At 34.9% G+C, this 27,544-nt stretch overlaps 5 protein-coding genes across 5 annotated transcripts in view; 4 read left to right on the forward strand and 1 right to left on the reverse strand.

Annotated features, from left to right (window-relative positions):
* LOC113402892 (alkyldihydroxyacetonephosphate synthase) overlaps positions 1 to 7,119 on the forward strand; it is a 33,842-nt gene extending 26,723 nt beyond the window's left edge. The window contains exons 7-11 of the mRNA XM_064215866.1: positions 92 to 238; positions 564 to 830; positions 2,910 to 3,070; positions 4,995 to 5,116; positions 5,587 to 7,119. Of these exons, the coding sequence (XP_064071936.1) occupies positions 92 to 238; positions 564 to 830; positions 2,910 to 3,070; positions 4,995 to 5,116; positions 5,587 to 5,768 (879 nt within the window). The 3' untranslated portion in view covers positions 5,769 to 7,119. The remainder of the gene's footprint in view (positions 1 to 91; positions 239 to 563; positions 831 to 2,909; positions 3,071 to 4,994; positions 5,117 to 5,586) is intronic.
* The window catches only part of LOC113402879 (probable aconitate hydratase, mitochondrial), a 184,582-nt gene that overhangs the window by 131,796 nt on the left and 25,242 nt on the right, over positions 1 to 27,544 (forward strand). The gene's annotated exons all lie outside the window — the stretch shown is intronic.
* Positions 7,710 to 9,654, forward strand: LOC113402872 (innexin inx2-like). Its single transcript, XM_026643223.2, has 4 exons — positions 7,710 to 8,240; positions 8,316 to 8,504; positions 8,686 to 8,825; positions 8,975 to 9,654. Exons 1-4 carry the CDS (start codon positions 7,991 to 7,993, stop codon positions 9,503 to 9,505), a joined length of 1,110 nt encoding a protein of 369 aa, XP_026499008.1. The 5' UTR covers positions 7,710 to 7,990; the 3' UTR covers positions 9,506 to 9,654.
* On the reverse strand, positions 9,772 to 11,072 carry LOC113402873 (protein BUD31 homolog). The gene is made up of 2 exons (XM_064215892.1): positions 10,768 to 11,072; positions 9,772 to 10,357 (listed from the first exon to the last, which is right to left on the reverse strand). The coding sequence occupies exons 1-2, from the start codon at positions 10,859 to 10,861 to the stop codon at positions 10,017 to 10,019; spliced, it is 435 nt and encodes a 144-aa protein (XP_064071962.1). The 5' UTR covers positions 10,862 to 11,072; the 3' UTR covers positions 9,772 to 10,016.
* The window catches only part of Myo10a (Myosin 10A), an 81,417-nt gene continuing 67,462 nt past the window's right edge, over positions 13,590 to 27,544 (forward strand). Inside the window, exon 1 of the mRNA XM_026643173.2 lies at positions 13,590 to 13,792. The gene's annotated coding sequence lies outside the window, so the exon portion shown is untranslated. The remainder of the gene's footprint in view (positions 13,793 to 27,544) is intronic.

The following is a 27,544-nucleotide window of genomic DNA, read 5'->3' on the forward strand; positions in this document are numbered from 1 at the left end:
TTCCACCTTAACCAACTTTGTCACTCCATAACAATGTCTGAACTTTACTAGTTACTTTTTAAAAATCAAAAGTTTTTTTTAATCATCATAGGTCACTTTGAAGATCCGTCCATTACCGCCCGTAGTACGTTACGGGTCGCTGGTATTCCCGGATTGGGAATCTGGATTCTATTTCGAGAGAGAGGTAGCCAAGCAACGCCTACAGCCCTCTAGTATACGACTTATGGACAATGAACAGGTAACGTCACAATCAAGCGCTCTCGATTTGTTATTTAGTCCACATAACCCAGTTACAAAATTATAATCCTTTTCCAAATGCAACAGGGAGCGTATACCCTATACGAGATTATTCAACGTCACGACCAATGATATCGCGTCACTAAAATGTCAAAGTTGTCCATTTGTGTTGTATTGTAAAGTTGTCGTTTCTCGAGTGGTGGGAATAGATCGTATTCCAACCATGGGACTCCTCCCAGTAAAGTAAAGTAAACTATTTCTGCAGTTTCGCGGCGACATTGACAATATAATTTATCTGATCTTTATTCGTCGTTGTTTTTTTCTAGTTCCGTTTTGGTCACGCTCTAAAAATGGAGCAATCTTGGGGTGGTGTCTTACTAGACGGTTTAAAGCGTTTCTACATAACGAAGATCAGAGGATTCGACCCCCTCAAGTTGTGCGTGGTCACTCTCCTCATGGAGGGGAAAGCCGAGCAGGTCGCTGAAAGTGAGAAAAAGTTGAATAGCATCGCCGGCCAGTACGGAGGAGTGCCCGGGGGTGCCAAGAACGGCGAAATGGGATACACGTTGACCTTTGTAATTGCTTATGTTAGGGTAAGTTTTTAATTTATTTAGACTGCGTTGATGACTTCTTTTCCATGTTGTTGAAAGTGAACCAGCCGCCTGCCGCCCGCGGTGGCGTGGAGACGAGTGCTTGAACATATTATGTCTCATTTGTGTGTTTTGTATATTCGTGTAAATAATTTTCAAAAGTCAATAGAGCATATTTTATAAGTAGTATTAATACAAATACCCTTTTCAAGAAATTCTAATTATATATTATATTGTATAATACATACTATGTAAAACTAGCTCCGGTTTGGAATATAGAAGAAGAAGGAAGAAGGCAAAAAACTATTTTTCATGAACCGTATTACGTATACAACTTATATTTTTCTCAGGCGCTATAGTTTTAACAGAACAGTTGTGTTCGTCATGTCAGTTGTGGTTCATTTGAGTTACCGTCCATACTCCTCCTCCGTAATTATTTTTTGTAGTTCCATAGCTCAAAATCTATGAAAATATACTTTATTCAAGTAGGCTTTTACAAGCCCTTTTGAATCGTCATTTAACAAACTATATTAAGTGAAGCTACCGCCGTTTCGGAATGTAGATTCTACCGAGAAGAACCGGCAAGAAAATTCAGTAGTTAGTCTTCTTCAATATTGAAAAATACAAAATTATGTCAGTTAAATACAATTGTATATGTATATAATACACCCTGCCTGGAAGTCTTAGCTCCCCGCTTTTTATCATCTATAAAAACTTGCATGCAAATTGCAAACTTGCAATAATATGCCTTCTTTCAAATGATTTGAAAAGTTAAGAATATCTGCGGAATTTTATTATAGAAAGGGATACCTTCTCCCAAGAAGAATTTATTATATATCACAAATGCCTTTACCATACAAAGGAAGATCATCTATACTATATACTAGAAATAGGAAAGGACCCAAAACTGATCATTGTGGAACGCCCATTTTTAACGTAGATCCAGAAGACTTTATTCCATCAACGGAAACTTCTTGGACTCTTTGACTTAAGTATGTAGCAATGAGATCAAGAGCTTTACCTTTAATATCGTTGAATTTGAGCTTATAAAGAAGCGTTTCGTGTTGTATACAATCAAATGCTTTAGACAAATCACAGAATACTCCAATAGCATTCTGTGATTTTTCTCATGCATCGTAAATAGATCTATATATCGGCATTACATATAATTCCATCACTTTAGAGTACACGATTTAAATTCATATTTGAATTTTACTATAATTGCCGTTAAAGCCAAATTCTAGACTAATGCTTTCCATCTTTTGTATTTATATCTTCCTTGAATGGACATTAGATGCGAACAGTGTGGTGTACTCCACGAACGTATCTTCTAGATTATCTTACCTCCAAATTCGAAGGAGAGTTTTTCATAATATTGATCATTCTTGTAAGTCAGCACTAAGCAGAGTCGTCCTATTATTTGGCGGATTATAAGAATCACCATTTACTTTCCTTTTACGAACTCAGGTTCAGGGTTTTTTGGTATTGAAGAAATAATTGTTTGAAAACAAGTCTTTGCTGAAACCTTTTGATGACGCGGGACAAATACAATAGGAGTCCATTTTTGTAGATATGTTTTCATTTGCCCCAAGTAATTCAGCGAAAGGAATATCCCGAAAGTTATTTTCTCCGAAGGCTTTGATAATTTTATATTAAGATTGAACACCTGTTCTGCTGCTCTGATCCGATTCAGTTAAGGTGATATCAAAGTTTGAGGTGTCTGACTATGATTTTAAAAGACACTAATTGATATCACCAGGTTGTTATCAGTAATTTGTCTTAAGCGTTCGCCTCTTACATTATACTGTCCTATGGTAGTATCTTCCCGACAAGAGACAATATATAAATCATTTCATTTATCTTGGAATTGAAGTCACTCATTATTACAGGTAGTTCTCAAAAAAAGTGTTAGTATATGTCATAGTACACAAATATATTTGATAATTATGAACATTCAAATATAATCAGTCTAACAGTCTAACAACTCAATAATATTTTATTTATCTTGTAGATTGTCAATTCAATCACGGCCGAATGAGTCGATCGAAGAATATTTAAGTGTATACTCTGATGCCGACGCAGGACCTGGCGCTAGATTACGGCGTGGTGGCCGAGTCGTTCGAAACGTCCGTGTCGTGGGAGCGCGCGCTGGCGCTGTGTCGCCGCACCAAGCGCGCCGTGCGCGAGCAGTGCGCGCGCCGCCACATCACGCACTACCACATCTCCTGCCGGCTCACGCAGACGTGAGTACGCACACGCGCCGGCGTCACACACACACGCGCGCCGGCGCTGTGTCGCCGCACCAAGCGCGCCGTGCGCGAGCAGTGCGCGCGCCGCCACATCACGCACTACCACATCTCCTGCCGGCTCACGCAGACGTGAGTACGCACACGCGCCGGCGTCACACACACACGCGCGCCGGCGCTGTGTCGCCGCACCAAGCGCGCCGTGCGCGAGCAGTGCGCGCGCCGCCACATCACGCACTACCACATCTCCTGCCGGCTCACGCAGACGTGAGTACGCACACGCGCCGGCGTCACACACACACGCGCGCCGGCGCTGTGTCGCCGCACCAAGCGCGCCGTGCGCGAGCAGTGCGCGCGCCGCCACATCACGCACTACCACATCTCCTGCCGGCTCACGCAGACGTGAGTACGCACACGCGCCGGCGTCACACACACACGCGCGCCGGCGCTGTGTCGCCGCACCAAGCGCGCCGTGCGCGAGCAGTGCGCGCGCCGCCACATCACGCACTACCACATCTCCTGCCGGCTCACGCAGACGTGAGTACGCACACGCGCCGGCGTCACACACACACGCGCGCCGGCGCTGTGTCGCCGCACCAAGCGCGCCGTGCGCGAGCAGTGCGCGCGCCGCCACATCACGCACTACCACATCTCCTGCCGGCTCACGCAGACGTGAGTACGCACACGCGCCGGCGTCACACACACACGCGCGCCGGCGCTGTGTCGCCGCACCAAGCGCGCCGTGCGCGAGCAGTGCGCGCGCCGCCACATCACGCACTACCACATCTCCTGCCGGCTCACGCAGACGTGAGTACGCACACGCGCCGGCGTCACACACACACGCGCGCCGGCGCTGTGTCGCCGCACCAAGCGCGCCGTGCGCGAGCAGTGCGCGCGCCGCCACATCACGCACTACCACATCTCCTGCCGGCTCACGCAGACGTGAGTACGCACACGCGCCGGCGTCACACACACACGCGCGCCGGCGCTGTGTCGCCGCACCAAGCGCGCCGTGCGCGAGCAGTGCGCGCGCCGCCACATCACGCACTACCACATCTCCTGCCGGCTCACGCAGACGTGAGTACGCACACGCGCCGGCGTCACACACACACGCGCGCCGGCGCTGTGTCGCCGCACCAAGCGCGCCGTGCGCGAGCAGTGCGCGCGCCGCCACATCACGCACTACCACATCTCCTGCCGGCTCACGCAGACGTGAGTACGCACACGCGCCGGCGTCACACACACACGCGCGCCGGCGCTGTGTCGCCGCACCAAGCGCGCCGTGCGCGAGCAGTGCGCGCGCCGCCACATCACGCACTACCACATCTCCTGCCGGCTCACGCAGACGTGAGTACGCACACGCGCCGGCGTCACACACACACGCGCGCCGGCGCTGTGTCGCCGCACCAAGCGCGCCGTGCGCGAGCAGTGCGCGCGCCGCCACATCACGCACTACCACATCTCCTGCCGGCTCACGCAGACGTGAGTACGCACACGCGCCGGCGTCACACACACACGCGCGCCGGCGCTGTGTCGCCGCACCAAGCGCGCCGTGCGCGAGCAGTGCGCGCGCCGCCACATCACGCACTACCACATCTCCTGCCGGCTCACGCAGACGTGAGTACGCACACGCGCCGGCGTCACACACACACGCGCGCCGGCGCTGTGTCGCCGCACCAAGCGCGCCGTGCGCGAGCAGTGCGCGCGCCGCCACATCACGCACTACCACATCTCCTGCCGGCTCACGCAGACGTGAGTACGCACACGCGCCGGCGTCACACACACACGCGCGCCGGCACCACACACACGAAGATTTATAATTCTCTCGGGCCACTATATATGGGCGAAAGTGTATTTATTATTATCATAGTTGTTACTGCTTATTCCTTTAAAAACTTCAATACCATACAAAACGTTTCAGTTACGACGCGGGGTGCTGCATATACTTCTACTTCGGGTTCAAGACCGTGGGCTTCGATGACCCAGTGCACGTGTACGAGCAGATAGAGCAAGCGGCGCGGGAGGAAATCATAGCATCAGGGGGTGAGTCAAATTCAAGTCAAAATCCTTATTTAATTATACTCGTTCATTGATTGTCAAAGACGTAGGTACCGTTTGGAAAATAAATATCATAGACCTCAAAGGAACCAGCGAAATAGAACGAAGCAGGTTTATTAAATCTCAAGCTTTCAATCAAATCCTAAAAATTAATAGAACAATTATGTTGAAACTTAAACTCAACTTCAACTCGTCAGCAAACAATACTATATCTACTACTTTAAATATAAGGCAAGTATACATATGAGGATAAGAATTGGACCAAAAATGGTTCCTTGAAATACACCCACGCTAATTGAAGGCCCGAGTGATCTCTAGACATTGACATCAACCCTCTGAATCCGATGGCTTAGATATCAAATAAAAGATTGAGGACAGAATCTCTGCTACAGTTAATAACATAGATAAGTAGGTAAATTAAAAATAAATTATTGATTACATAACTATATTTCCAGGTTCAATATCCCATCACCACGGCGTCGGCAAGCTGAGGAAGAAATGGTACACGAACACGGTGAGCGAGCCCGGCAGGCGATTGCTTTTGGCCGCCAAGGAAGCCCTGGATCCCGACAATATTTTCGCTTTAGGAAACATGGCCTTCGACCAATACAGTCCAGCGGTTAAGAGCAAATTGTGAATGAGATTAAGTTTTTAAGTAAATTCTAAATTATAAGCAATATCTTTGCAAGGGATTGATGGGTCAGGCCTACAATTGGATTATGAACACCGAAGAGAACTACCGATTTAATGTAAAACTACGTTCCTGGTTCAATTCATCTATTCCAGATAAGTTTACCTGAGATCGACTGTTTAGTTAGAAATATTTTTATTGAAGAAGACAACGAATGAATTAGTACAATAATAATAGATTATTTAAACCATGTGTCAAAGAGTAATATCATTTTCCTCTAAACGACTGCAGACTCTGCTGAAAGTGAAACCTTATATGAATGAAATGAAGTTCAATTTAATACAACTTCTAAAGGGACATTAGCAATATTCTTCAGTTAATTGGTTTTAGGTGCATTTATATAAATAAAATCTATCTAATGTTTAGTTTAGTTGCGTTTTAAATTTGTTATAATTTGTGATTACAGAAATCATTTTTTAGACATAATATAAAAACTCTCTTTTTGGAAAATCATGAATAAATATGCATTCCATTCCGTATAGGATGTAAAATTCTATGACAAACAACATACTAAGTAATCACAAAATCGTTAATATTAAAGTGATATTAGAGTTATGTAAAGCTGAAATAAATCCAAAACAGAGACAGCGATACGAAAGAACAGAGAGCGAAGATACTTAAAATGGAAGAATTTTATATGAAAAACATACAATCAAAAATTTGAAGACGTAATTAAATCATTTTTTATTTTATATACATCTCTGGAAAAATTTACTGCGTGAACCTTTTGAACAATATATCAAAAAGTCATGAAGAGATTTGCTTTCCGTACGAGTAACAATTACATTCTTCAGTTTGAAACATACTTGCCACCATTTTGAAGTATTACAATGACACGCTATATCTGTTTTCAGATTTTGGTGTTTGTAACGTGTGAACTTGTTAACGTGTGTGTGTGCGAGTGTCTGGTTAAGTTGGTAGCTTAATATAATGTATATGTTCAGTCCATTATCTGTAAGCAACAAAATGATCAGAGAATTGAGAAAAAATGTTGACGCGTAAACCATGCGATTCAGTCCTGACCTCTTGAATTAATATAATATTGTCATACTATATCCCCACTCCGAACACTTCGCTCAATGGCAGTGGAAAATAAGTATAAGTAGGTATGAGAATTACTTGAAAATAGACATAGCTAGTATTTAAAAAAACGTGTATTTGAACTAGTATGTTAAACCTTCGGAAGCCTAAAAAGGAAGTGGGCTTAATATGTAAAGATTGGCTAAATGTTTTTTAAAAAATAAAATTGTGATATGAAAATTTAAATCTTTTTTTATAAATGTACAGTACAAAAAGTGATTTTTTGCACTCGTAATTATTTATTGATTGATTTATGGATTACGTTTTGTTGAGTTTCTTTTTTTACTATTTCTAATCTCCATTTCATGTTTAAGTAACATTATGCCTGTTTTATTTATTGCAAACAAGTTTTTCATTTATAATTTGATCATAAAATGTTTAGAAGCCTGAAATGTTTGATTTATAAGAAAAATAAATAAATTCTTCTCATACAATAAGTTGCTATTTTATTTTTAAGGAGCAAATTCAACTTTTTTAATATTTTTAATTTATAAAAAATACATTTCGCTCGAAATCATATCAGAATAATAAACGTCGATTTTATTTATTGACTCGACTACTCAGATCAATAGAAAAAGGTTTTATTGGTCTGAGCCAATTATATTATACCTGCATGTAAAGAGGAGATCTGAGGATAGTCTGAGCTTATCTGTCCAGAATAAATATAATCAAAAGGAAAAACAAAAATAAAGTATATTTGCGATCATATAAAATTGTCTTTAAATGCTAAAAATCTGATTGATAATAATGAAATATAATAATCTTTTCCTTTTTGTTTGCCTTTCATTTCCGGTTAAGGAATTAATAATATGAATATTCATCACAGGACTTAATATGTATATAGTTTCAGTATGGTTTGAGTTTTGATTATTTTCCTTAAATAGAATTACAGATAAATACGGCTTTTCCCGCTCCAATTCCCATTCGTAGTTGTTTTTCGAAAACTTTAATTGGAAATTACTGTAGTTTAGTTCAATTATAGTTGAAATCGTGTGATGTGTTTCACATTGGCGGGTAGTTAAGAAAGTCTATTAGTTAAATATTTTTGAAGTGATTGAATCGTTGTTTGCCGTATTCCAACTTCCAACATGATAGATCTTTTTATGCCGTTTCGCTCTTTTCTAAAATTTGAAAATGTTTGTACGGATAATAATATATTTCGAATGCATTACAAATTGACTGTAATAGTACTATTGGTGTTCACATTACTGGTCACTTCGAAGCAATTTTTCGGTGAACCTATTCACTGCATGGGAGACAACAAAGACATTGATAAAGATGCTATCAATAGCTACTGCTGGATATATGGAACGTATACTCTGAAAAGTAAACTTGTTGGTAAGTTTGACAATGCTATTGTCATGGTGGTCATGTTTTCGCAGTTTATTTAAGCTATATACATTTTATTTTAAGGTGTGGAAGGAAAGAATATGGCTTATTTAGGCGTCGGCCCAAGTAACATCATTGATGAGCCAATAAAACATACATATTACCAGTGGGTCTGCTTTGTGCTGTTAGGCCAAGCTGCTATGTTTTACGCTCCACGTTATCTCTGGAAGATGTGGGAAGGTGGTAGACTGAAGGCATTAGCGTCTGATTTAGGTTTGTATAATATATTATCTAATGTCTAATTCAGAGCATCCATGACATTGCTCATTCTTAAATGTTAATTGATTATATGACAATAATAGCAAATGTGGGTATAAATTTATAAGTTTCATAAGACAAAATCTAATAAACCTCTATAATTTAAAATTTCAACATTCTGTTTGTAATATTACAGCTAGTCCAATAGTTACCAAAGACTGGACAGAGTATAGACGTGGCGAACTTATTTCATATTTAAGTTATACCAATTTATACACGCACAATATGTATGCTTTGCGTTATGCATTCTGTGAGATACTTAATCTTCTTAATGTGGTAAGTCTTAATTTTATATAAAATCATAAACTGACTCTTGACTCATAAGAAGTTCCTGTGTGTAAATAATAATGAAATTTAATATTTTACTATTCATAATAAAGTAACATATTGTTATTTTTTATATATACATGTGTTGAATTTAATAGGTTGGCCAAATATTTCTACTGGATTTGTTCTTGGGAGGAGCATTCAGAAACTATGGTGCAGCAGTTGCAGCATTTACACACATTCCTAAAGTCCCATCAAATTTTAAGGATTTCTCCTCCATTAACCCTATGGATCAATTTTTTCCAAAGCTTACAAAATGTTGGTTTAGAAGTTACGGACCATCAGGGACTTTGCAACTGAAAGATCGGCTTTGTGTGTTACCGTTGAACATTGTTAATGAAAAAATTTTTGTTATTCTATGGTTCTGGCTCATATTTCTCACATTATTGTCTGCAGCTGCAGTTTTATTTCGCATTTTAGTTTTTACACTACCTGCTCTTCGTACTTCTATGATCATGGGCCAACTCAGATATGTAAAAAGGCGTGTTGTTGCAAAGATTGTAAAAAACTTTGGATTTGGTGATTGGTTTATTCTCTACTTGCTGGGCAAGAATATGAATCCTATTATATATAAAGACTTAATTTTAGAACTCTCTAAGGAAGTAGGAAACAAACCTGTTACAGTATAATTGTAGTTTTTTTTTTTTTCAAAAATATATTTCTATAAGTTCTAATAAAAATATCAACAAAGTTATGATTAAAGAAGTATTTTGTTATCTTTATTTTGTAAATCTTTTATCTTTTAAATTACAAATGTTCTACTTATGTAGATAATTATTTACCAGAATAAAGAATAATTATTAATAATTGGCTTCAGGGTATAAATTTGGTTAATTTAAGAATAAGCTAAAAACTCATTTTAAGTTTATTTTTCTAAAAATAAAGAATATAAATGTTCATATCTCTTTTATTGATTTTTGTTAAAATTTGTAGTTAATCTACAAATTATATTACACTGACAATACAAAATGAATCATTTCACTTGAGAGTGACACTAATTTAGTGCCTAAACACTCAATTTGGAAAAATCTTTACATGTTTCAGTTGTTTTGGATATCAATTTAAGACAAACCCTGTTTTAATTTAGGTGTTTCAATAAAGATATTTTACTGCGAGATTTCTGTTGGAAAATTCTGATCTCTATCCCGAACAACCCCTGCAACCACAGTGTACACATTCAACTATTCTGCCCTCCTCCAACTTGCTTTTGGGGACTCTACATATACAATTTGTAGCAAAATTTGTATCTCTTGTCTGAATACACCTTAGACAACACAAATTTTCATAACCAGTCTTTTTCCACTTTGCTATGAGATTTGCATCAGCTATTTTCTCATCCAGGCAGAATTGATATAATTCTCTACTGATAGCTTTTCTTCTGTAAAATAGATCATAAATGTAGCGAGATTTCTGATGATGTATTTTGAATATTGGCCATAGAGACTCCTGTTTTCTTTTTCCCTCGTGTGGCTCTGTTTCAGCTGAAAGCAAACAATTTGTTTATTAAAATAACTATACATAGTGTTAATAAAAAATCATGTAGAACAAGTACCATGCCTATTGGGGAACAATGCTAATGAAAAAAATAGAATGGCATTAATTCTATACTATTATATTGATTGGAAAAAAGTAAACATTTTAATTTTATTATATTTATAAGTACAGATATATATAATCTTTATTCAATAGAGGAACCAATTAACTTTCTTATTCATTGCTAAAATTTTACTACCTACCTAGAAAATAAATATAAAACTGATGCATGTTATCGTTTATGGTTATTTTTATTAATATCAAAATTTGCTTTATATGAATTATAAAGTAATGTAATATTAGTACTTCTATGGTATCAAAGCTGAGAACAAGTATAAAAAGTTATAGGTTAAAATACCTTCGCGCATTTTTTGTTCCAATTCTTCTAGCGTTGGTTCAATCAATTCCCAACCATCGGGCGGCGGTTTTCGGCTTCGACGTACTTTAGGCATTGCTTCAAATTGTAATCACTTAAAAATAAGAACACAATAAAATGTTCGTTTGTCATTTGTAATTTTATGCAAAACTAAACAAACAATACATACCATAAAGTAGATAAAAGTAAATAAGTAAATGTTATTAATGTTAATATTTAGATTATTAAATCTAAAAGTACTATTATTTATAAGTTGAGAACTAGGTAGACTCAAATCCAAATTACTAAAAACTTTTTAAGTTTGGTTTAGCTTTAATGCAAAATGACATTGACGTTACAAGAGTCAAGAAGTAGAAATTAATGGCAGTTCAAAAGATAACAGATAAAAAATTCCATTCTAGAAAATTCATTGTATAATATTTTTAACAATCAATAAGTATGTAATTAAATGTTATGAATTAATAATTTTATATAACTATGGTATTTAGCTCAGTATTATTCTTCTAGCTACGGTCAAGAATTGTTTGTACAAGTAGTAAGTAATAAGAATTTAAAGTGTTCTTAAATGTGGAATCAAGCATATAAATTCATTATAATATTATTTATATAGATATTTTATGTAGATATATAACTATTAATATTATTGAAAAAAATGACTAATCGAATAAAGCCTGGAAATGGCTGTGACTAAATTATTGGTCACGGGAACTTTCCGAGCGAACTTTGCCAAAACCTTATGCTTCTAAACTACACGTTGAATTTTGATGTCGTTTTCATCGTTATTTAGATTTTTTTCTGCGAAGGCTGTAAATGTAGTACATGCATATCTTCAATTGTTTGATAATATATACTGTAATCAATAGTTAAAACATGCCTTTAGATTGGTAATAATAATAGCACCCTTTTATTATTTAAAGTGCTACTATATGTACTGTATATTACATATGTGCTCGTATGCTATATTAGGCTAATAAATAATAGATTCAGAACCGGTGACAAAGTAGTAGTAAGATATTATGAGTAATAGAAAAACAAACATTTTTATACATAAAAAAAAATTAACTTCTTAACTGTAGTACTTACTAAAATAAATAATATTTTAATTTTACGTGACTAACGGATTTTACTATTTTTTTTCCGTATAAAAAAATGACCATTTACACTTTTCTATTTGAACCAACAGTTTGAGAGTTATATTTACTTATATTTATACGAGCACAGGTCAGGTCAAGATACATTGATGATTATGTCTTCCCGACCGATCGATGCGAGGAGATATTATAGTGCACAAGGGTCTCTGAGCTGTCCTGCACCTGAAAACTTTCTCTGATTTGCCGTCGATCGGCTTAAGAGTGAATGAATAGAATGTGCACTTGCATTTGCGTACACACCTGGAATCCGGTCAGGAGGTTATATCAACATCAGTATCCCAAAAATATCATATACTTGGGGTCGGTGCAGTTTGTCTTACTCAACTGGAACCCACGAACGTATGCAAACTCATACAAAAGAAAGATCTTAATTTTCATATTGTAATTGATATAGCTTAGACGTCGTTTTTGCACACTATAGTATATTTACGCAATTGAGGTGTCTTCTGAATATCTCATTGTGGTACACACAAATTTTCCAACTTGTGGGCTGGCATGGCGAGGGCGACTAGAGCTGTTTATTTTTCCTGACTGTACTTGCCATCTTGGCGTATGGACTCCACTACCACTTACCATCAGGGGGAGTGGAGTCATAGGCCAACACAGATAATATTAAAAAAAAATCTTAGTGGGAAGGCTTTGTGCAAACCCGCTTTGGTAGGTACCAACAGATATTCTACCGCGAAACAGCAGTACTCAGTATTGTGTTCTGTTTTGAACGGTGAGTGAGTCGGTGTAATTTCAGACACAAGGGAGATAACATGTTAGTTCCCAAGATTGGTGGCGCATTGGCAATATAAGGAATGGGTAATATTTCATAAAGCGCCATTGTCTGTGAGCGGTGGTGACCACTTACCACCTGGTGGCCCATTGGCTCGTCCGCCAACCGATATCATAAAAAAATATTAAATATTAAGTACAACTGTATAAGTGTAGATTTGAAGTTTTGATACGATATACTTGCACTAGGGCATTTTATGGGGATTTTATATAATACCTACCTTTGTAAATAATCAATTAAGTATATATTTATACTGTAACTTATTTGTGCCAAGAAATAGAATAAGTGTTATGTATCTTTACCATCAGTAGGTTCGGGGAAGTTATTTCATTAAAACACTGTTGCACTGATTGTCCCGAAAATGATATATTTTTTCCTCTGTACTATCGTAGACACTTATGGCTCACTCAACTTTATAGTTTATACCCAAACCTAACAACAAAAACATTTTTAACATAGAGACACATTTCTTATAACAAACTTTAAACTTCTGGAGCGAATTTAATTATAAAAAGCGTAAGTAAAAAGTTTCATTGCAAAGTTTCTATTTTATTTTATTTTCGTGTATCTACAAAACGAAATGGTTTGTGATTAACGCAACATATCTTTAACATTATTTGTCAATAAATCAAACATTCACCAACAATCAAGACATTCCATAATTTTGACTCAATCGATTGGCGAATATTAAAGTATAGTTTTCAATGACCGTCATAACACTTTACCTGTGTAGTGTGTATGAATAACGGGTCTACCTACCTATACGGCATTCAACGTGTATTTCACGTCCTTTTCTAGCGAACGGATAATACAGGTAAAAGAAAGAGAGAAGTACATTAACTTTACCAGTGTTGGAATGCGGTGCGTTCGCGCAACCTCAACACAACCAGTCTTACATTCGCTCGCGACAGCGCTGTAGCCGCTACGCAGTACGCTTAGAATTACGAAAATATGTGTGAAAATTGCAGTTACAACAGTGTTTGTTGATAAGTGTTGCATTGTGATCATAGTGTTCAAACTTTGTGTTATGAAGTTTAGCTGACGGAGGTTGAAGGAAGTTCGGGTTTATTTACCTGTAAGTAACTTAGCGTACGTGTCGGTGACGTTGTGCTTTTTACTCCTGGAGTCCTTGTCTTATGACTAGTTTAAGACTACCACTAATTCTAGTTTAAACTGAATAAGGTGTATGTGGTTACGCATTTGAAACAGTTTGTTGCACCTTCATACGTTAGGTACTTTACCGCACAAAACTTGATTGCAATTTTTGCGCGTGATTTTTTTGAAATAAAATTATTCATTTTCCTTGCGGTCTATTTCAGAAATGATTTTTTGTGTTGTTAGTTCTGTTTACTAAAAATATATAAATAAAGGCCATTCACTGAGGTCGTTCATATGAATGACACTATAATCGATAGAAACTCTAGCTGTGTGCATTGACCCACATAATATGGTATATGAATTTAATTATCGAGTACCCACTGTATTGACAAATCAAAATCAAGTTTTATGACTATTTCGCCCCGTAATAATTGTTATCATTCAACGAGCGCGAAATAATATGCTTAATAGAGGTCACTCTGAGAAATCTTTTGAGGTATTAAATAATTACTATTTGTATACTCAAAGGCGATAGTGAATTTATTTAACTCTCAAAAACAGTCCGCTCTCTTTACTCAAGGTCTGGTTATTATTATTTTTACATATTCAAAATATATAACACAAATATACACCCAAAAAAGAACGTTTAAGCTGAGTAAATATGATATTACAAGTTAAAATTTTCACCGTGTTTTTCTGTGTGTATGTTCATTGTTCACGCATATCTCAGAAACTATGTACTGATGGGATATTCATTTAGATTTAACTATTTACCTATATACGAGGGCTTCCATAGAGTCGTGTAAATCAATCTACTTATACTATAATACTTATATAATATACTAATACTAAATACACTATAATACTTATAATATAATGTATTGTTTTATGGTATTGGCCACGTCAAACAGTTAATAATGATAATATAAAAAATTTAAAAAATAAAGCTGGCTGTCTAGTTACAGACCTTATACTAAAGTTACTTTATTAAAAGTTAGCTAATTTAATACTTTAAAACACCTGAGTATGGTTGAAATAGGTACCAGCTAGGATAAATCTATACATAAATATATTTTTTGGTTTCCAAAGTTGCTTCCAAAACAATTTTACGAATCGTAAATGTTCAATTAACCTAATAAGTCTCATACCTTTCTGTTAATCGGTAAAATACCTAAATGTACATATAAATATAGCATGGCGTGTTATTTCCTTTTAAAGAAATCTGGTAACTTTAAAAAAACATCAGTAAATATAAAAATAAGGTATTTGTAATATTGAAAATATTAGAATGATTTGTTTATTAATTGAAGCATCGTCTTTGATAATATTACGTTTGAGGATTAAAGAAAAAACATTAACGTATTTACCGATAAAATGTTTTAGCGGGGGTGGTTAGTGAGACAATGTTGTCTTATTTTTTTCTAATCTCAAATCAATGATGACAAAAGAGAGGAATCAGCGTTTAACTGAACACCGCTAAACATCGCTTATAAATTCCTAAAATCAATGGATTATAAGACGTTAAAGAAACTTAAACCACAAATGATGAATCATCTTCCATTGTGACCTTTCCTGACAGTCAATACAAAGGTCACGGTTGGCTATTACTGTTAGCCAATGAATGAGCGTTGGATGTTATTAATGAGTTTTTGTTTGCAACTCGAGACTAAAAATTTATTAAATCATAAAAAAAATGTATTTTTTATTCTAAACTGCTTGGTTGTATTTTTTGTAAAAGACCAGGCTAATTCAGTGCGAAAATAAGTAGAAATAAAACAACCTTAGATTTGCATATAACCACTACGAACAATTCTCAATTTATTTAGCTTTAAAGTACAACACTATTCCACTTCACCACTAACATCGACATTAATAACATAATAATTTTACTTCAAAAGTTCCGAGAACAATCCCGTCGACACTAAAAAAAATCTTTTTTCACGAATCCATAATGAATACTATTGATTCCAAGTCATGTCAACTGAAGGTTTAAGTATTTTAGTTATCCAGGCAAACGACATGTAACAACGTAGTTTATGTTTGTAATTAATCTCGTGTCAGTGATGAAAAAACACGTCGTAAGGAAACCTGTACATCGCGGATAAAATTTTCCACATATGTATCCAACAACACAAGGTGGGTTGCGCGTTGGAATAAGCTTCAAACCTTTATTGCGTGTGGTATATATATCTTTTACTGCTTTACCAAGTATTAAGGATTTTACAAATGATTAACATCATGTGTAATTTATAACAGAACTAGCTACGAGTGTCGACTTACACGGCTAAAAACAATGAGGGTTATACAAACTTTTTTTTCGAAAAAAACTTTCTTTTTTTTTCGGCTAAGAAAGTTGAGATCCTCGGTTTTTCTGTATTATACATGTTTTATACATATAAACCGTCCTCTTGAATCACTCTGTTTATTGATAAGAACCGCATTAAAATATGTTGCGTAGTTTTAAAGACCTAAGCGTACAGTTGGCGGAAATGACTATGTAGAGAAGAGCTAATATTAATATATTAATTTATTGATAACATTCTTTAAAACGGAAGAAATAAATTCTTAAGGTAAATACATAAGAGCAACGGCTGTAACGTGATGAATTTGGTAGAAAGTCGCGATCGGGCCGATAATGGAAAAGTGTTCTAACGGATTTCTCCTTACTTCTAACGTCGACACAACTCCTGCACGCATTTGTTATAAATTACTCTTTGATAACACTTAACATTGTGATTGGATATTGTTGATTTTAATATTAATATTAGCTAAGCCTGTAAGGTTATATTTTTGACTTTGTTATAGAGTTTCATCCGTTGCAAAATATAAATTCATATAAAATCTATAGAAAGAAGTGGGCATACAAAAAAAATGGTTTATGATTGGTTTTTTGTTTTTTTTAAAAATATTTATGGTAAAGAACTAAAGGTACGAAGAGCACATGGGCCACTTGAAACACCATAAGAAATATTAAAACACCAATACCACCAACTTTAGAAACTAAGATGTTATGTTCATTGTGCCTGTAGTTACACTGGCTCACTCACCCTCTCATGCTGTTTGGCGGTAGAATATAATATGATGAGTAGATGGTACCTACCCAGGCGGGCTTGCACAAAACTCTACCAACAAGTAAGGAAACAGACTAATGATGAAAGAAAAAAAAATAATGAATGTAAAAATGAAGCTAATGTGATAAATATTCATTCATCTCACACTTTGCACAGAACAACAGTATGATGATAGATATCACACGCACAAAGTATTCTAGACTAAAACACATACCGTCCTTAAACTACATTAACTCAGGAAGAGTATGTATTGCACTTACTGTACATGACTAAACTACAGACACCAACTAGGCGATGCGCTTATCGTCCTCTCTATCCCCATCAATACCTTGTATGGCTATGTTCCGGTCTAAAGGGCTAAGTTATTGCAGGCACATAGTCTCCCCATCATAAAAAGATGCACACGGGATATATATAATAGTTGCCAATGGATGAGAGCGAAATATTTTTTTAGAGTTCAGTCCTTTATGAAAACTGATCAGTCTATACCAGTCCTGAATCAAGGACAATATCCACATCGATTCCAACACGTTTTTATTACTGTTACAATTAATAAAAATAAATGTTGTATTATTAAATAAAGTAATTTAAAAATAAAGGTCACGGCCTCTCAAATCTGCTTTAGATACGGATTGAGCGAAGTCATTACAATTTTGCTTGGATCACCACAGATTAAATAATAAATAGTTCTGCATCACGTCGATGGTGCGTTAACTCCTCAATGATGTCATTATTATGCTTTGTTGCAATCGAGACGTGAATCGCTTTTAATGTATGCGGATTTTTGAATAAATGATTGTGTCGATCATTCAATTAAATATTCCTAAATTTATTATATAAATACATTTTATTGAGTACTTGTTAAAATAATAAGTGAAGGTATTGAAATCATTAATTGATAAATTGTCCATAGACACCTTTATCTTCTTGAATCTTATTAAAATACTTTTGACCTTAATTTGGTATCAAAAAAACCTGTCAATATTTGTACATATGTATGTAGTTTATATTCTTGGACAACAATTTAACGGTTAATTATAAGTGTTGCTAGGGAATATTTTTTTTATGCTTGCAAGCGAACACACTTCTTATGAAGTATCTGACCTTTAAGCAGTTATTGACGGCTACTAACAATTAAATAACTCATACATGACTATACACGTAACATACAATTATAATAGATGCTCGTTGCGAAGTACTTTTTTATTAATTTATCAATAAAAATGAATATGTTGACAATGTACATTTCCCACAAAGAAATGCTATCCAAAAACACGAACATCACTAACACTCGAACCATTATCTTCTGTTTAGGCAAAGAAAATACAAATAAATACATAAAAATAGATTCCCACTTTCCTACACGTATTGGTCCTAATACAACAAATAAAAGTAGGTCTTCACTCGTCGGAAGTGACCGTTATTGTGTACGTACAGCTAGCATAAAAAAAACACTAAACAAAAAAAAATACTAAACAATAATATTTATAAATTCGAATAATAAGGTTTTGTTCGGTATATTAAATATATAATACATAAGTATCGCTCAGTTATAGGATAATAATTAAGGATACATAAATAATGTAACTATTTTGCTAACGGTACTCTTGTTTATATTCGTTGTATTTTCGATTGATAGTCAGCCAGCAGACACTTTCTTGTACAAGTTACTTGAATACTAATGCATTACCGCTGTTCCTAAATTGTAACCCAGGCCCAGGAACTACCAGACTTCCTTCGCATTCTTGCATACAATTGACAGACTTACACGATAGTACAAATTCATCATTTATTTATAAGTAAATATATATTATTACTAATTATACAATAAAATTAATCAAGTTAACGAGTAAGTCAAGAGAAACGATATACACAAAACTTATACTAGAAGATGCAGCGATCTTACATATTCTGCTAAAACTTTGGTTATCGCTCGTTGTAAGTCAACCATGACGTGTGTTAAAAGGTTCGGCAAATATGTTTTTTTATTTTATTATTTTACCTTAAGTGTAAAGTACAATTAGAGATTTTAATTGTTCTGCCCGTGTAAATATAGTGTTAGGAGAAACGATATTAGTTTTTAAGGCCTTGTGAAACCAAGCAATGAAATTTGGGACAATAAACAGCTTTTCCCTTTTACATGTAAGCCGCACCTACAAACGTCACATGCAGACGAAATGTCAAACGAAAGCCGGCTTTCTCGCGCCATTGAGACGGCCCAGATGCGCTGGCTCTGGGCGTGGGCCTCATTGTAATGATTGCTGATGGTAGACCGTACTATGTGACACATAACATTACCTACAAAACATTTCATTACATATTCAACTATTTTATCTTTATATTGATAGTTTGGTTACTAAGATAGGTCAGTAGTAAAATTCACCATTACAAAATTCAAATTCACTTCTGATATTAGGTATGCAAATTTTCATAAGAAGATCTGATTATGATTTTCACTATTCCCAAGCTCAATCATACAGAACAACAATAAAAATGTACCGCGATTTCGACTTATCATAATCGTAGCAGTTGTAACAAACAGCAGAGTCTACTGTTCGAATCTTTGCTTCCTGCGATCGTATAACTAAAACTACACAACTACTTTTTATTTTCACAATAATAAATTAGTGTAATAAAAAGGTTAAACGAGCAAAAAGGATTTTAGCCGCACGCAACGAATATCGGAAAGTAGGGGGTTTTATATATATTAGATGCTATGCTTACCGCTTTGTATAGTTTATTGATACCGATAGAAGTTGTAATGAATTAAATATACAGCTTTGAGAACTCATTCACACGTCACGGTGGGTGACCGCTGGGCAGGCAGTGGTACGAAACAGGTGACCGCAAGAGCGGTCAAGGTGGTCAGACTGCTTTCGTAATCTCTTTTACATACATTCGTATTTATCACTTGATATTGTTGGTTGTAAAATTATTAGAAATGCATCATAAGTACGCGATCAACACAGAAATAATAATACTAGATCTTCTATGTACATCTATGGCTAAATCTTGAATTTAAATGAATTTTATGTAATAAATAATTATTCTAATTTGTATATATATATACATAGTGTATCACTACTGACATATTTACTTTTATTATTTAACAATAAAAAAGATCTATCCGTTGAATATCAAGTAGTAGATTTTTTCCACCAATGACAATGTTTCCGTTGCGTGTGAATTGTTACCGAGCCACTTCTTGGCTGGATTTGTAAAATGACGCGATACACGCCTCTCTATTAGGTTATTGCCTTCAGTCCCTAGAGTAAAATGATCAAATAGCTTAGTAACATTCTTAACGATTACCTTTTTAAAAATATTTCAACATCATATAGCAGACTAGCGGAATTCGCGGCGTCAACCGTTTGGAATTCAGTTTCTGATGAAAATACTTCAATGATTTGTACTCAAAGAGAGAAAAAAGTTTTCACGTCCGTCCTAAGAGTTCAAACTTCATGCCTTATTTCATCAAAATCGATAGTGTTGTTTAGCAGTGCAAGTGTAACAAACTGACAGATACAGTTACATTCGCATTTATGATATTAATATAGATATTTGAAGAGATTAAAAAACTGGCCGGTAAATAAAGTAAGTGTCCGGGGACTTAGTGTTCCTTTGAGTAGTAGGTTACGGTTAGCGACATGTTACAGATTTTCATCTAACACAAACATGTTTTCCTCAAATATAAGTGTTTATTTTTTGATTTTGTGTCATCTCTTACAAGCTTTAATATTACCTTTCTCAAAACGTAAAAAAAATAAACTTAAATGCATCATAAAATTCAGACTGATAAAAGTATTACTTCCAAGTGGACCAAGGTCCACTTTCGCAAAAGGGCTTATATTTTTGAATCAAAATTGCTGTTTAAAGAAATGTGAAACTTGACACAAAACAAGTTGTATTTCGAATAACATGCTTAAGGGTAATTTATTAATCTTATATAAAACCAGTACTATAATTTTAATAAAATTGTATAAAATCTACATGATTTCATCTTTATAATGGCGGCATATAAACCTATAAAAATATTTAATCTGTGATGTTAATAAACTTCAATGTCAATAAAATGTAATAGATAAAAAATTGGCTTTGAATAAGTTGAAATCACGTTTTAATAGTCATTCTAAACTTAACCGGTTGTTTCTTTTAATATATGTACTTATTTGTTATAAAACCTTCGTGGTCGGTTTAAATGATAAATCCTAATCATTCATACCAATGACAATTCCCTTTTTTTTTTTATTAATAATACAAGTTGTAGCAAATTATATACAGTAAGAGTATCCGGAAAATCTAAAAGAAAGTGTTATCGAAGTGACATGCGTCTGTGCTTCATAGAATCGATCTAGAACACCACTTTAAGCCGAAGCTACACGAATACTGTTGTTTTAATATAGCTTGAACGTTATGCCTTCAATTAGAAATACGTCTTTCAAAAAATACTCAATTGGATCCACACAATAGAGATTGCCTTAAAAACTTTGCATTTATATTGTAAAATCATGATTTAATATTAAAATAGGATTTGATACTTTATTAACACAACATTATATTAGTGAGTACCTGTACCTGTACTTCGCAGGATTATTATAAAAGCAGAGTTCCTATGTATGACTAATTAATGACTATGTTGATATAATATTAATGACTATTTATTTAAATACCATATAAATCTTCTCAATTATAAATTCTTTAAATATATAGTATAATTATTTACAAAAGAATTTATAATTGCGAGGAGTTTTAATCGCCAATCGTCTTAATTAAACGCAAAATGAAATCAATTTCAGTTGAAATTTAATTGGGCGCTTAACGAGATATTATGAATTAATGGTATTTTTTTTATAAATTTAATTAAGAAACAAATTATACGCTTTTAAAATATAGCAAATGGAGGCTTTTACACTAAGTTGAACAAGCTACAGTCTATATACTGGTAATAATAATTTAGTAAGCCAATATAACTAGGTACAAAATGCATTTTAATTCCTAAGGTTGTGACGCATTGGCGATGTAAGGAATGGTTAAAATTTCTTACAGCGTCTGTCTGTCTATGAGCGGTGGTGAACGCTTATAATGAGGGTCATTGGCGCATCCGCCTGTATGTTACATAAAAAAATGTTTACTTTTATTAGTTATAGTATCACTATATGTAGTTAGTAAAAAAAAATAAAATTGATTTTTAAATTAACTCTGTGATACCCGCTCTATATTCTCATATATAATTTAAAAGTGTTGTTTTAACGGCGAAATCATCGTCTGTTCTAGGTCTAATATCGGTTCAGAAAACATCGCGTGCCGAGAGTTCCTATCGATAATATTTGCGCGTGCGCAGCTCTCGAGCTCTTGATTGCATCGCGCACGCATCCTATCAAACAGAAATTTAGTGTACTAGAAATATAACGCTTTAATATTTAGACTATTTAAAGTTGTGCCTTCGGAGAAAATGTTGCAAGTCTCATTGAAATAAAGAAAATAAATTTCTGATTAAAATTTTAATCTGTGGTCCATTTTCTCGTTTAATTTGCGTATTTACGTACCTAGTTTTTGTAGAAATTGATAAGGTGATAAATATTCTATGATAAAGTTTATGAATACTTATTTATTAGAAAATTAATAATTGTAATTTTTTTCATAATTAATCCAGTTGATAAGAATATAATAATATTTCTAATTAATTTGCCGAGAAAGTGAAACGGATGCAAACGCTTACTAATTGCTACTTTCAAGTGTAAAACTGAATAAATAAAAAACTTATTCTCTTCATGCATATGTGCATGTGTGTGTGTGTTACCGCAAACAAACACCATTAAACATAAAATAAAACTTTAAGTCTAAAGGACGGACAATGCTTAACAATCGTAAATACTAAAGTTACGCAAATTATTTTAAAACAAATAAAATATATTTTGTATTGTACTCAACAGACTTTATAGTAATGTTTAATTTTTAAAATACACATTTTGCTTTTACTTCAATTGGAATAAAAAAATATTCGCTATGACTAACATCGTTGTGCCCGGGGGGAGGTTTTATTGGTTTTATCTTGGGCTCTACCTAAGGCCCTTAAAGGTCTTATGAATTACTACCTTGGAAGGGTCCAAGGTACCAAGTTCAGTGATAGAAATTAAGTTGCATTTTCTTTTATTGTATTTAATATAATTACATTTTATCTTTTGTCAAGGCCGTGTGATTCTGTAAGAATTAATTTCGTTTCTCACTCGTGAAATGTGATGACTGACTTCCTGTGATACGCCATGTTTATCCTATAAATTTGAAATGATTATACTCAATGTCGTATATCAAATTTTGACCATAGCACAACCGTGTCACATACAAAATATGAAAATTTCTGGTTAACAAAACAAAACTTAAACCAAATTGATACCTATTGGCAGAATACATCAGCAAAACAAATGGCAGAATTTCATCCGACCCATGCCGGTTTCCTCACGACGTTTCGTTTAAACCCGCAATCTTCTCTTCAGATCCACCTGTTACAACCACTTTGCCATTCGGCGAAGCGATATCAGTGCCAGTTTCATTGTAATTGTGGGCGCAACATTTATAGCTTTCATTAAATTTCTTCCAACCTTTAAGAGTTTCCTTAACGACCGTCACAATTACATAACCCGATAACAATGTTCACACACCATACTTTTACTGAATGTCAGTACGTAATGAAGTCGTTATAATATAATAGAAAAAACTGTTACGCAGTAACGACCCGCTAGAAAGTGCGAGAATATTTACTATTTTCTAATTTAAATGTAGTTTGTTCCGAGCCATAATAACTATTAACAACGAAACGTTCATTACACAGCCTTACACCGTAGGACTCAATCCCAAAAAAACAGCCACTGGCTCTTTCACTTGTTTTTCAAGAAATTATTCTTATTATTATAAATTCGACATCAGTTAAATTTATCGAACATTTCAGCAGTGGGGAAAAACCAATCCACCGGCAAAAGCATTGTCATTTTTCATACAGTATTATCTATTGTTCATGTTATATAATTATCGGAAAGCAGTATCTACTAAAATTATTAAAGTTCTATATATAGCTCTAAATGAGCAAAAAATAAAGACCATAAAACTACACTACGATCCATGGGTAGCAGTAAGTACACAAAAAACGTTGAGCTGACCAATAAATATAATAAATGCAACCTAATTATGATAAGAGTATGTCCATGGTCGGATGTGACTTACCTTTAGGTGACCATTTGCCAGTGTATATCGTAAAAGTATATACAAATAAACAGATCTGAGTGAGTTACATTTTGTTATAGCAGAATATATTACTTAAAACATTAAGAAACTAATTAATTTAAACATAAAATTAATTTCAGTTTTTCTACCGTATACATTTTTACAACGTAACTTTGTATGTAACAATATTGTTATATAACAGTGCGCTTACGGCAACTCAGCAGCATCAATTACGTTGAACCTCTTTGTTAGAGAAGTGGACTTCACTATTATTATTTCTAATTTAGAACGGAAAGACTGGCCAACGATCGGATGATAAGTTGGCACATTGGCAATGCAAGAAACATTAACCTTATATTGCTATAACGCCACCGAGCCTTGGAACTAAGATGTTATGTCCCTTGTGTCTGAAGTAATATCCTTTGTACACGTCTTTTGTCTATGTAATTGTCTATATATTTGTTGGTACATAAATAAATAAATAAATAAATAATATTGGGTCATTCACATATTAGGGTTTGTTTGGCGGGAAAGTATCTGAATAAGTGATGAGTAGGTGTTACCTACCCAGACGGGCGTCACGAAGTCCTTCTACCACCGAATGGGTCGTTTTGAATGACATAATGAACAATAATATTTCAAATCATATCAAAATAATCTTTGTTGTAGGCCAATAAATACATAAGTACATAAATCACATTCAAGAAACGTTCACAAATTCGGCCGTATCGCTTAAATAGCAAACTCGTCCAGGCAACCTTATACTCTAGAATCCGTGGGCCATTTTTGCACTTGATTACTATCAAGCTAATATTTCGTGGGCTTCATTATGATGAGACGCCCAACAGACGCCCAACAGACGCCCAATTTCCTATATGAAAACTCTCGCTTGTGGTAGGTAACAGATGTAGCAGGGATAAAATATGTCGATTTGATGATTCTCAAAAAATTATTACTAAATGGGTTTTTTTTTTGTTAAATCTCAAAATATTTGTACTACGAAATATGTATGGTTTGATCAAAGATTTTTACTTAGTTCATATGTATATAATTTAATAGTCACGTTGTCCTACAAATCGCGTGGTAAATAAAATATTGATTTCATACAACACCTGCCACATTTCTATACTTATTTACCTTACCGTCTCAATCAACATCCTTATTTTCGATTAATAATAACGTATTTTTTAATTATTTATAAAAGGTATAATTGTATTGGACACGAGATTTCATACATTACAAATTACAAATGGGTAATTAAATTCGGTCGAACTCTTATACGCTTAAACTAAATACATTCATAGATAATTATTTTAAACGCAAAGTTGTGGTAAAATTCACAGAACGCAAAATTATGTACTTCGAGTAAGGCAGGCAGGCAGGCAGGCAGGCAGGCAGGCAGGCAGGCAGGCAGGCAGGCAGGCAGGCAGGCAGGTCGTTTGTTGTGACATGAGAGCTGTGTGATGGAGGGCGCGGCGTACAACTTTCTTTCGCCTCGCCGGCACTCGGCTGATATGTCGGCAGCTTGTTCGCGGAATACTTAGAAATTATACCTCGTTATATCATTATTCACTTTGCATTTTAAATGTTATACAAAATAATACGAAATTCAAGTTTTGTTTTTCATTATTTACATTAATTAGATATACAGCCATAAATATATTATATAATTATTAAAGTGTAGCCAAATAAATAATAGCTACAGGTGACAAAATTGATTGCAGTTTTACCCTGGTTTTTTAAATTAAATATAAGCTAAGAGCCTGGCTTATGCTTTGCAAAAGAACACATTTCAATTTACATAGATATTATGAGAAACTAGTTTTCGCCCGCATTTTTATCTGCGTGTAAAAAGTGCGAGGCGGGTTGGTCTTTGGCATTTAAAATATTAGTTAGGATATGAGATTTTGCTCAAAGATAATCAATTATTAATCAAAAATACTCAAAGACACTTTATTTAAGAACGACCATGTATAATGTAGAAATAATATTATGTTCGAGAAATTGTTTGTGAAACGCGAATCTTAAATAATGGTAAAGTATGTTTATGCTTAGAACGTATTAAATAAACATACTAACTTAGAGTATTAATTTATGTAAAAGATTAGTACCAACATAAAGTTTCCTACCGATAACTCACGCGGCAACATCGCACACGTATGTCAACTCGTCTTAAGGGAACTTTCGAAGCGAACAATGCGAGGTTAGACGAAGTGTATCCGTACGTTTTTATGTTTACACAATTCTTTCCGGACTGAAACGCTTCTTTGAAACATCGTACGAAGTAATATTGTCTATTGTACCCTTCGCATTTTATTAATCTTCGCTTATTTATTTAGTGAGAACGACCAACTGTACAGCCTATTCCAATCACAAAAGGGGTTAATGCAAATAAACAACTTTGACATCGAATTGACGCGATATCATTGGTGAGATCTTAAATAATTGAGTTGATCTTAATTAATTAATAAAGCAGAGCGAAACGATATTATATCTTATGAATTAGCTGAATTTATAAAGTTTTCCTCGTCACACCAACCATCACCCTCCAATGTACTCTCTTGTGGGATGAATTAAAATAGTAGCCTATGTCCTTGATCTGTCAAGTCAGGACTCAAAACATCTTCATACCAATTTCATCTAAATCGGTTCAGAAGTTTAAGCATGAAGAAGTAACAGACATAATTACTTTCGCATTTATAATATTAGTATAGATAAGTATAGATACTAAAGGTATATTAATCGTGAACTGCTTGTAGTGCATAATATAGCAGAACTATCAGCAAATATCATGGAACTCTAAGATTTATCGATCTTTACTCGTTCTTCGACTGGAATAGGCTATGAACAATCAAAGTAATACATCAAAATGTTATTCGTTAAATGTTCTAGGTATTACCTACTAATACAGGTTATCCTAAAACATCAGATTTAGAAAAAAGAAAAAATAAACAAATATTTAAAACATAAAAGTAACTAACATTATCATTTATCAATTTATTTGAATGGAAAATAAATCCTCACATTTTAAATACAAACTGGGGTCACGACGGCTGGTCAATGATTTATAAGGCGATATTATACACACACAGTTGCAATTTCAGGCGAAAGAGCTCACTGTTTGTCTGTTCGACTGCTTCTGATAAGGTCTTAACATAAAAATGTGATAACTTTTATGGAATTAAATCGAAGGTAGCACCGAGCCGGTTAGAATTCAGTAATCACTCTGTTTCTCATATAGAATATAATATGAACTATTGAGCGTATTTTTTGAATACGTAATAATAAAAAATCACAAGATAGATTAAAGGTAATGAAAAATAAGAGAATTATTCATCGTTCAGTTTGTAAAAGCTAACCTTCTTCGTTAAAAGATAATACATATAAATTGATTTAGTTTGGATCAGATTCGAGATTGAATCGAACATGAAATGAGTATA

Source organism: Vanessa tameamea, chromosome 9 (genome assembly GCF_037043105.1).
Source record: "Vanessa tameamea isolate UH-Manoa-2023 chromosome 9, ilVanTame1 primary haplotype, whole genome shotgun sequence".
Lineage (NCBI taxonomy): Eukaryota > Metazoa > Arthropoda > Insecta > Lepidoptera > Nymphalidae > Vanessa > Vanessa tameamea.

Bases quoted from the DNA above. Each gene is read 5' to 3' on its own strand.
- LOC113402872 (XM_026643223.2), top strand. From the start codon at position 7,991: ATGATAGATCTTTTTATGCCGTTTCGCTCTTTTCTAAAATTTGAAAAT. The intron at 8,505-8,685 runs GTTTGTATAATA...GTAATATTACAG, and splicing joins GGCATTAGCGTCTGATTTAG to CTAGTCCAATAGTTACCAAA. The intron at 8,826-8,974 runs GTAAGTCTTAAT...TGAATTTAATAG, and splicing joins TACTTAATCTTCTTAATGTG to GTTGGCCAAATATTTCTACT.
- LOC113402873 (XM_064215892.1), bottom strand. From the start codon at position 10,861: ATGCCTAAAGTACGTCGAAGCCGAAAACCGCCGCCCGATGGTTGGGAA. The intron at 10,358-10,767 runs GTATTTTAACCT...GTTTGCTTTCAG, and splicing joins GGAACAAAAAATGCGCGAAG to CTGAAACAGAGCCACACGAG.